Genomic DNA, 10,271 nt, shown 5'->3' on the forward strand with positions numbered 1-10,271 from the left:
CTTTAATGTCTCATTTGTCACATGATTAATTAGGGCTAAGCGTCTAGTTCTCACAGTTTGTGGTGGGCTGGGTACGGACGGGGCGGGAGGGGCGTGTTTGGAGCGGGCGGTTGTGCTTTTCAGCAGACACCGGGAAGGAGGTGATGGGGAAGGGGCCACGGCGTGCAAAGGGTCAATTCGAGGGTGTGGCAGCGCGTGGGGGCGTTGGAGAGGAGGCGGCAGAAATGTGTTTGAGGCGTCTGGCGCCGGTCGTGGTGATGTGGTTTCGGAGGTAGTGGTCTGCGGCGCGCGCTGCTGGTGACACTGGCCGGCCCGCCTAAAAAGGCAGCTGGGACGCGCGCGCGCCAAATCGGGGACGGGCGGCAAGCGGCGGGAAACCCGCGGGGGTAGCAGGGAAGAATGGCTGTAAAAACGCAATTGTGGCCTCAGGGGCGGGGAATGGCTGTAAAAACAGAAACTGCCCCAAAATGGGGGAGGGCGGGAAACGGGGCTGTCTGCTGGAGCTGATTTGGCAGTATGAGGCTGGAATTAACCGGGGCGGAGGCGTCCTGGCTTTGTCGCTTTTTTTTCGCTAAAGTTAGTTGATGTACTAGGGAGGCCGTTAGTATGGAGGTTGGACTAGCTTTGAAGTATCCATTCTATTTCAGTTACAATTTTCTAGCGGTCGAGGGCGCCCGCCCGTTCTGCTTCGTGGTACATCTGCAGGGCGGCAAGCCAGCAGCAAAAAACGTCCCGGACAGCCCCCTCGAGCTGGCAAAGAACAAGGAGAACATCCATGTCTCGATGGGATGGAAGGCAGCGCACGGGGAATGGCTGCAAAATCCCACGTTGCCCACACCCGCCACTGCTCAGAGCGGCCACTGTCCTATTCCAAGCAGGAGTATCTCTGTCCTTTCCAAACAGAAGTATCTCGGGCTTTTCCAAGCAGGAATATCTCGGGCTTTTCCAAGCAGGTATATCTCCAGCTTTTCCAAGCAGAAATACCTCCAGCTTTTCCAAGCAGAAATACCTCCAGCTTTTCCCGCTGCACATTTTGTTGGCGGCGTCATTTTTTGTTGTCTCGTCTTTCCAGGCAGATTCTGCTGCACCGTTTTGCGGTCATGTTTTTTTGGTTGCACCGTTTTCTGCACCGTTTTCCGCAGCCAAGCCTGGCGCTGAGGCTTCCAGTTCCGGGCGTCCTTTTCGTTTTGCTGCGAAACCCGCGGCAGCCGAGCCGTGGAAGCGCACCCGGAATAAGCGGCGGTCGGGAGGCGCGCCGGGCCGGGCGACGAAAACGCGTCACGCGACTGGGCCGGCCCATGCCCCACGTGACCGGGGGAGCATCCATCATTGCCGGTGGCACCACTGATCCTGCCACCACGAGTCGAGTGAGGCTGTGGCGCCGTTCGCGGGACGAGGCAAGCAAACCTCGCGCGCTTTCGTATCGTCTGGCGCGCCTACTCAAGGCTCTCCTGGAGTGCGGCCAACGTGCTGTCCAAATCCTTGTCGATCTTCTCCTTGAACTGCTTGGACTTGCTCGCTCTGCGCTGCAACTTGGCCGGGCCCTCCAAGTTGTCCAAGCTGTCCTGGAATTCGCTGTCGTCCTCGGCGTGGCCCAACGGGCTCTCGGTGGGCTCAGGCTCGCCTGGGTTCTTTTTCTTGTTCTTCTTGCCTTTCTTCTTGCTGCCTTTGGGTGGCGCCGGCGCGCCATGCTCCGCTTCACGGCCATGTTCCTGTTTCTGCTGTGCGGCCTGAGTCTGCTGCTCCGGAGCCAGATGGTTGGTCTCTCTGTCTTGCGGGTGCTCGTCCGCCTGCGCGTGGTCTTTTGGAGCGCCCTCTTCGGGATCGCTCTCTCTTGGGCCCGCTTCTTCTTGATGGGTTTGTTTTGCATGTTCCTCATCCAGAGGGTTCTCCGGGTGGTTCTCCGGGTGGTTTTCCAGGTGGTTTTCCGGGTGATTTTCCGGGTGGTTTTCCGGGTGGTTCTCCGAATGGTTTTCCGGATGGTTCTCTTCCCCCCTTTCCTGCCCCTCATCCCCCTCCCCCTTCTCTCTCGGCGCTGCCAGCGGCCGTTCTGCGAGGCCACCCTCCATGGCTTCGGGCTCGTCGCCAGGCCCGGGCTCGGCCTGGTGCTGGAACGCCACGTTGTCCTGCACGGCCGCCCGGAAGGTGGCAAGCGGCACCTCGTCCACATTGAGCCACTCCACGTCCTCGTCCGTGTCCCAGAAACCGATCCGGCTCCAGAAGATCCGTGCGCGGAGCACGAGGAACGTCAAGTAGAGCTTGACAAACACGGGCTCCAGCTCCGGCGCCAGCGCGGGCCGCACGGCGTCGGGCGGCCGCTTGAACTGGAAGCTGTTGGCATAGGCCACGTCGTCGTACGTGCTGTTCTGCGGCAACTTGTAGATGTTGGAGTGCACCACGCGCAAGGTGGCGAAGAACGTGCAGAGCGCCCGCAACTTGACCACGCAGAAGTTGCAGAGCGGGTACGTGGCAATGGCCGCGTGCGGCTCGCCGCCCGTGTCCGTGGCACCGGGCTCCGCGCCCGCCTCGGCTGGGCCGTACAACCGCAAGTTGTAGAGCCGCGCGTGCTCCAAGCGATCGTCCTTGTTCTCGCCGCAGAACGCACACGCGTCCTTCAACGCCACCGGGGCGCCGCTGCCCCGCCGCACGCCCTTGTAGGTCAACTTGAAGGTCTCGTTGACGCCGGCCACCGGCTCGATGATGGCGCGGCCCTCCACCAACACGCTCCAGAACGACTTGCCCTTGGTCCAGCGCCGCATGAACGTGTTGCCCGTGAGCGCCGGGATCACCGGCACGCAGGGCTCGAGCTCCTCGGCCCACACGCGGCGGAAGTACTTGAGCGTGCGGAGCGACGCCAAGTCAAAGCTGAAGCCGGGCTTGATGAGCTGGTACACGAACGCCTTGAAGTCGAGCTGGTACGCGGGCAAGTCGAAGCGCACGGCGCGGCCGCGCACGCCGTAGAGAAGCTGCTGGAGCACGGGAGGCACAGGCACATACGCGGGTTCGGCGGGCTGCGGCGCAAAGTCGAACGCGGCCTGCTCCACACGAGGCGTGGCCACACGTGACGCCAGCTGCTGCCGCTCGTCCATCTGCACAAACAAGGCCTTCAAGTCCAGGAGCTGCGCCTGCAAGTTGTCGATGATGGCGTCCTTCTCGGCCAACTCCTCGATCAACTTGCGGTTCTTCAACTTGTAGTTGTACGCCTCGCGGCTGGCGTTCAGCACCATCTCGTTGGCCTCGTTGAACAACGACGCCGTGAGGTCCTCCACCTCGCCCTCGAGCTGCTTGTTCTTGGCCTCGGCGGCATCTTTCTGGGCGGCGAGCGCCGCGAGGCTGAGCTGCAACGCGGCGAGCTGGTCGCGGGCGGCTTTGTGCTCGGATTCCACGGGCTCGAGCGCCGATACCCGAGTTTTCAAGAGGGCCTGCTCGCGCCTGAGCAGCACCACGGTTTCTTCCAACAGCAGCAGCTTGGCCACCTCCGTGACCAACTGCGTTGAGAGCGCGGTGACCTGGCTGGCCAAGCGTGTATCGAGGTCTGCGTCGTCGGCCATTTCGTTGTGAGTGTTGGTGGTGTTCCCGCGATTCGGTGGTTTAGATTTTGGGATTCTTGGTTTCGAGTAGTTCCAGTGTAGGGAGTGTGGCGTTGTGCGACTCCAGTGCTTTAGGACTCCGGGATTCTCTGTTTTCAAAGATCCGGTGATCGTTTCAGTATTCTAGTGTTGCAGGGTTCTAGGTTTCCAGTGATCCGGTGTTGCAGGATTCTAGGACGATGGTTCTCTCAGTAATCCAGTGTTGCCTTCTAGAACTCTAGCGATCCAGTGCGGCAGGGTTTAAGGATTTGAGGTTCCAGGATTTAGAATTCGGGGTTTCCACGACTTTGAAATTCGGGACTCCAGGATTCCAGCACTCCAGTCTTCGTATCTCCTAATGCCGCTAGTCTTGTCTCCGATGACTCCAGTAATCCAGTCTTTTCAACAGGCTGGTTCTTTGCGCACCGCGAAATTCGTGTGTCTGCTAATTTATTCAGAGCCTGGGAAAATAACGCTGGCCGATATGTCAATCTCTGGCGATATCGGGAGTTTGTGTGCCACGATCTGCTGGCGCACTAACAGTTGAGAAACTCGGAAGTAGGTTCCAGGTGGTCCTGCATACATCACCCATCCGGACCGGCTGGCCCGTTTTTTCCCGGGACTGGCTCCTTCTTTTTCCGTTTTCTCAAAACTTAACTTAAGGGCATGTCAAGCTTGGTTCTGCCTGCGGATCGGTGCTTAAAGGCTGATGACGTTTGGTGTGGCGGGGCCTGACTTGTTTCAGCTAATAATGCTGCCCGCACTCTGTGCAGGCTACCATATCAAAAATGTCCATGACGTCTCCGTGGGACAGGAAGAGATCGTAGGGGCACTGCTATTTTCGGTTTGAAGTTCAGTAGAGCGGTCTTTGGGCATGTAATGTTCCATGTTTATTTATAAAATACGGATGTTTAGAAGGACTGTATCCTAGGGCCCCTGGAGGACTCTGTGAATGGTTAATTAGCAGTACATAGTGTAGGAGCAAAATGCCATGCCAAGGGCTTTGTTGCTGATCTTTCTGACAAGGCAATCTTGAAATAAAAACCCACTACAGATAATCAAAAAAAGCAGCCAATATTTGTCTGAGACGTCCTGTGGTTTCCCAGTCTTTCGCAGCACCACCAACAGCGAGGCCCGAACATGTACCAGCTCAAAGCAATTACGCTTGGTGTAGACGTAAAATCGATTGTGAGAACTAGTGTTTAATCCACTGAAACACAGCTCATTCAAGCAAATTATCGAAGTTCCTTTTTCACAGCAATCACGGAATGCATACAGCGAGTACGCTGGAATGGGGCCTTAACTAAGTAAGTCCAACTTGGCGTATCATCAATAATGGTTCGAGCCATCGGGAAACCAAAAATGCCCTCACGATATGGAACTGTTAGCTTTGGCCATTGAAGAATACAGCCAGGCACTCTGATTTATGGATTGAATTCCGTCAAAAACGTTGTGTGGCTGTTTCCGGCTTTATAACTGCAGATTTCTGAATTATAGTTATCTGTTAATCGAGAGGCAACGATTCTAATTTGGCAGTGTCAAGTTTCAATGCGTAGAGACATTTCAGCCTTATAAAATTGCTCTATTCTTTCTTTGTCTCAGAAGTGAGAGCCACAGGCCAAGAATTGATGTGATAATTTCTTCGGTGCCACAAGTATGGAGGTATATGAATTCTGGTCGACTCAAAACGATATTGATGGGATTATTGCAAACCCTGAGATATAAATGGGTTTATTGCAAATCCTGAGATATAGGTGGGACACGGAAGGATCTAGATGAGGCATTGCAGATCCCCGAAGGATAGATGTGATTGTTACAGAATCAGAGGAATATAGACGAAAACAGTACATATGCAAATGCCGCAAAAATACGCCGGTCTGACTCTGGTCAATTGTACATTCATACGCCATGCTCATGCCATCACTAATGCACCCATCCCCAATGTATCCCATAGACCGATGGCTCTGCTCTTCATTTCATCACTCAAATCCGAGGAGACGACCACTGAACAGATCAACATACAATCGACTCTTTCGATCCACTTAAAGCACCCTTCATCATGCACTTCTGGAATACTAGCGGGTGATGTGTCCATACATACTCCAACATAAGAGCTCCAAATAAAAACGTCCTGCCTCAAAGTCTATATTATAGTCGCCCATAGCACGAAGCTGACCAAAAACAGGCGTGTCTGATCAGAAGAAGGAGAAATCATCCAACCATGCTGTTCCAAGAAATCGATAGAAGCTCGACGTCGTAACTCTGCAAGAACCAAGCACAGAAACACGGCTCAATCAAATTCCCACATCTTCCTCACTCAGATAGTCGGACTCATAGTCGCTGTCATCATTATACTTGGACCAGTCAAAACTCGCCGTTTCAGCCCTGCTCCCATCTTGCCCTAAAGAATCCGTGCGCTCGTCCCCTTGGCCACGGACCTTATGTTTCATCAAATCTGCATCGCTGTACCCGAGGAAGTGTTTGGCATAATACTCGACAAAATCGTCGAAATCCTCGAGCTTCTCCGTCTGTTGCAAATCTTCCTCTGTGAGCGCTTGGGCTCCACCGAGGAGATCCGGGTCTTCCAAAGCCGCAGAAAGCTTCGTCGTCAAGTCTTTGCGAGAAAAATAACGCGCAAATTCTTTGGAGTCTTCGAGACTGGTGAAAATGTTGGTCTCACCTCTTTCAGCGTCTTCCATTTCACGGTCGCCGGAATCCGACTCGCTCTCTTCTGCCAAGAAGTCTCGCCGCTGGAGCTTCTCGTATTTCTGCCGGTCACTTTCGCTAAGGACACGCAAGGGCACGTTTGCTTGTGTTTTCATCTGGAGATCCGGGCAACAGACAAGCTTTGCGGCCGATTTTCGAGTCGACAAACCAAGCTCGTAGAGTTTTGACATGAGAAACGAGCTGTGGAAATCTGCCCTGGGAATCGGCTGGGCCACAAGGGCATCCAAGCGGGCCTTCTTGCCAGTGTCTTGTTTCGCTGCAGCAAATGCGTCATTTGCATTGATCTTGATCGAAAGTGAAATCCACTGGGCATCTGTCAAGCTGTCGGGGAAAAGCTTGTCTAGAGCATCTCTGTCCTCAGAGGTGTCCGAAACTGCCACTGTATACGCTTCTTCATCTACAAGCAGCAACGATTCTGGAAAGCAATCCAACAGTATGTCTGTCAAGTCGATCTTGTTGGCTTCAGGCCGCGTGACCCAGTGCGGGTGGTGGAGCACAAGATTCACGAGGGATTTTGGGATGTAGACATTCTGGATATCCAGCACGTTTTCGATCAAGTGGTCTTCACGCTTGCCAAAAGAACTACTTAACTGGCGCGTGAGGCTGTCTTGTCTCGTAGCTGCCAGTGCCATCAACGCGTCCATTGCCGCTTTAAGATCTAGTTCCGGGACATACTCGCCATGCGGGTTATCGTCCGTGTATCCATTTCGGAGTAGGAAAACAGACCGGTTGTGAAGCCAGAGCCGATTTATGCTTAGCTCGGCGTCCATTTCAGAGGGTGCGCTGAAGTCCCGGCGCAAGACGTCATGTTCTAGTGTGTCCCACATGTGAATCCACATATCGACTTGGTGGGAAAAAAGCCACATCAAATACGTGAAGTACTTCTGGTGGATTGGTGAACCGTACTTCATTTCCACCACTGCAAACGGCCGAGGCGTGGGGCCGTGGTGCAACTTCAGAAGCTGCAAATAGACACGGTGGGGGTTGTACTTGTTTATTTTGCGGACAAGCTCACCCAATTGGCTGTGGAAGTGGCTGTTGCTCCATAGAATAGCAAAGCAGCGGGCTCCACAGGAGATGAGCGAGTACTCGTTTCGCAAAGAGATGAGGCGCTCGGGGCCAATCATTGCTGTCGCCATGGTTAAGGCCAGATAAAGGAGTTTCTATGGAGGAGAAGTGAAGGGCCCAAGAATTGGCATTCGCAAACTAGCAGAACTTAGGCAGCGCCGACGGGGCCATTTGCAGACCGGGCCCGGTAAGTCTTTAGCGTCAGATGAGCGGCACGTGACCGGGCTTCCATTGCGCGATAAGCCCCAGACGCATTATCGTAGCGAGCGATTGACGCGCCACCCGCAGCCAGAGATCATTCTCCTGCTTTAGGCAATTGCTCGATGGCCACAGTTCCTCTGGAGGACCACCACTATCATCCCATCATTTGTTGCTTTTCTGTTTAGTGACTGCAGGCTGGACGTTACGAGCTATGCCAAGTCTGGAAGTGGCGCCCGGGAGCAAGCCGCTTGAATTAAGCCGCCTTCCACCCGAAATAAAGATGGAAATCGCCAGCAACCTCAGTCAAATCGATGCCGTGTGTCTCTCCAGAACCGGGAAAGCCATGAGCGAATGCAGCGTGCAAAGAATCTACGATAGAGTCGTGGTGGAAGCAAACTATACGCAGTTCAGCAAGGAGTATTGCCCACGGTACACGTACATCAATCTGCTGTACAGCCTCAAGCAGTTCTTCCGGGCCAAACACCGCAATTTGACGAGGGCGCTCCACGTGACCGGCCTCCCCGACCTGGCCAATATCTACTACGTGGAGACGCACGACTTGATGCACCGGTTCTTCGCGGAATTGCACAACTTGCATGAGCTTGTGTGGACCGCAGAGAACTTCACGCCAGACCACTTGCACGTCTTGCCTAACCGCCCGCTTCTCGAGCGCTTGGAGGTAAACATCAACTTTGCCGGGCCGGGCCCTGCATGTGAGCCCATGGCGGGGTTCGAGGGCCTCCGGATCTTGCAGATCCGGCCGTTTGCGAATCTGAAGCGCCTCCGCCATTTGCTCTTGGAGTTTTTGGGGAGCGGCGGCAGCGAAATGCGTAGTTTGGAGTTCTTGGGCTTGGCACGGTGCGACTCCGACTCGCCCGCCTTGCTCCCTGCACGAGAACTCCGAAATCTAGGCTCTGAGCCAGCGACTGGTGACGGGTCCCAGGCCGGATCTGCGGATGTTGAAACCAACACCCTCCACACTTTGCTCACGTGTCAGTCTGCCGGCAGGATCCGCAACTTGACCAAGCTTAGCCTCAACTCGATCTTTGTGAGCGAGGCCGACGCCACTCTCCTTGCCGAGTCCATGCACTTGCCTAATTTGGAGACACTAGTACTCAAGAAGGTAGCGGAATGTGGCGGTGGGGCGGAAGACCGATCAGGCGGGTTCTTGAGGGTGCTTGCCCCGCATTTCGACAAGCTCCGCCATTTGCATCTCGATTTCCGGGAGACCACCCGGGCCTCGATTGCGCCGTTTCTCTCGACCATTCCGCAGCTCACGAGCCTCGATCTCATAGAACGAATGAACGACTTGAAACGGGCCTGTCTCGACGTAACACAGCTATACTCAGACTACGGAGCGTCGATTGCGCGGCACGGCACTTTGCAGAAACTCTCCGTCGAAGTGCGCCAGGAACACTCCTTTTGCGAGACGGTTATGCCGACCCCAGAACCGGTACTTTCGGCGATAAGCAGCTTGCATGCGCTTGGAAGTCTCCGTCTCTCGAGCGTGAACGCGCTGGCAAACGAGACGTTTACAGAAATGCTACAGGGGCTATCCCGCCTACGGTTTCTTGATGTTTTCGGCGTGCATTCCGCAGGGTTCCTCAACTTGGGGCTTGGCATGGTGCACCCCAATATCTACGATGAGTGGTTCAAGGTACAGCATTTCGCAGAGGAGCTTGGGCAAATACAGCCGGCCACCCAGTACGTGCGGATCAACCAGTGTGTTTTCGAGTGCACATGCAGCCTGGTGTCTCCCAGGGACACCATCGACGGCTGGTTCGACGAGAATGTCCGTGTGTAAGAACGTCCAAGTCCGGATTCCAGCGGGCCCGTTGATTATTACGTAGTCGCGCTTTATTACTAGCGGCGCACGCGCCAGACAGGTGTCAGTGGAGTCAGATGTTTCGGCGACAGCAGACCGCCGGGGCTATATCTAAGAGAAGGCAAAGCGCCGCATGGGCACAGTGCACTAGTTGGGATGTGGAGCATACTTCCGCTGGTCCGAGGCGCCGCAGCTCATCGCGGTCGCGACGCGCTCGGTACGCCGGACGACAAGTCTACACATGCAGGAGTTTAAAAAAGCGTTTCATTCGTAACTCATCATCTATAAATTAGGCGGAAGTAGTGTCATTCCAAAACCGTTGCCCGGACACTATTCCAGATCTTCTCCGTGGGCGCCGTGGAGAAACCAGTGCGGCACACTGCGCTTAGTTGCTCTTGAAAGCAAAGCCGAAGAAATTGCCCAAGAATGTGGTCTCGTACTTGGGAGTGAACTTGACAGTGTTCAGTCTGATTTCGGCCATGATCTGGGCCTCCTTTTCTTGAGCGGTCATCTTTCCTGGGTTCATGGTGATTGGTGTTGTAGAGCTGGGAGTGTTCTGAATGAATCTAAGAAAGAAAGCTGTGACACTCAGCGGAATACCACGTATTTATATCTATTTCTGAGTCATTGCATCGCCGTGCTTAGTAGCGCGTGTTTTCCCGATCATTGCAGGAAGAAATGCGCGCACAAGCTTACATGGAGTCCTGGCGGGGGAAAGCGGGATCTCGGACTTTAGAAGCAACGCAATCTCTAGGCGAACATGAGGGGAAAAATCGGAGTTATGGGCATGGCCATGCTGATTGAGCCCACCACATCTCAGTGCTAAGAAAAGGCTCTGTTTGGAGCGCACCAGCAAAGATTCGAATGTACCCTCCCCGCCG

At 54.7% G+C, this 10,271-nt stretch overlaps 4 protein-coding genes across 4 annotated transcripts in view; 1 reads left to right on the plus strand and 3 right to left on the minus strand.

Moving 5' to 3' along the window:
• Window positions 1-2,105: 2,105 nt before the first annotated feature.
• SEC2 (guanine nucleotide exchange factor) lies at window positions 2,106-3,551 on the minus strand (the record flags this gene model as incomplete). The annotated part of the gene is made up of 2 exons (XM_018856712.1): window positions 2,106-3,011; window positions 3,045-3,551. Coding segments are annotated over 2 exons (1,413 nt in total), but the record flags the coding sequence as incomplete, so codon positions are not given.
• Window positions 3,552-5,692: 2,141 nt separating this feature from the next.
• On the minus strand, window positions 5,693-7,643 carry METBIDRAFT_97221 (uncharacterized protein). The gene has a single exon (XM_018859447.1). It carries the CDS (start codon window positions 7,433-7,435, stop codon window positions 5,864-5,866), a length of 1,572 nt encoding a protein of 523 aa, XP_018713534.1. The 5' UTR covers window positions 7,436-7,643; the 3' UTR covers window positions 5,693-5,863.
• Window positions 7,644-7,776: 133 nt separating this feature from the next.
• METBIDRAFT_37627 (uncharacterized protein) lies at window positions 7,777-9,369 on the plus strand (the record flags this gene model as incomplete). Its single annotated transcript, XM_018856900.1, has 1 exon — window positions 7,777-9,369. The coding sequence occupies one exon, from the start codon at window positions 7,777-7,779 to the stop codon at window positions 9,367-9,369; it is 1,593 nt and encodes a 530-aa protein (XP_018713535.1).
• A 258-nt stretch (window positions 9,370-9,627) lies between these two features.
• METBIDRAFT_97230 (uncharacterized protein) overlaps window positions 9,628-10,271 on the minus strand; it is a 1,591-nt gene continuing 947 nt past the window's right edge. Inside the window, exon 2 of the mRNA XM_018859448.1 lies at window positions 9,628-9,935. Within this exon, the coding sequence (XP_018713536.1) occupies window positions 9,776-9,935 (160 nt within the window). The 3' untranslated portion in view covers window positions 9,628-9,775. The remainder of the gene's footprint in view (window positions 9,936-10,271) is intronic.

This window comes from Metschnikowia bicuspidata (assembly GCF_001664035.1).
Source record: "Metschnikowia bicuspidata var. bicuspidata NRRL YB-4993 chromosome Unknown METBIscaffold_1, whole genome shotgun sequence".
Classification (NCBI taxonomy): Eukaryota; Fungi; Ascomycota; class Pichiomycetes; order Serinales; family Metschnikowiaceae; genus Metschnikowia; species Metschnikowia bicuspidata.

Excerpts from the sequence above, each read along its gene's own strand:
- METBIDRAFT_97221 (XM_018859447.1), bottom strand. The coding sequence starts at position 7,435 with ATGGCGACAGCAATGATTGGCCCCGAGCGCCTCATCTCTTTGCGAAAC.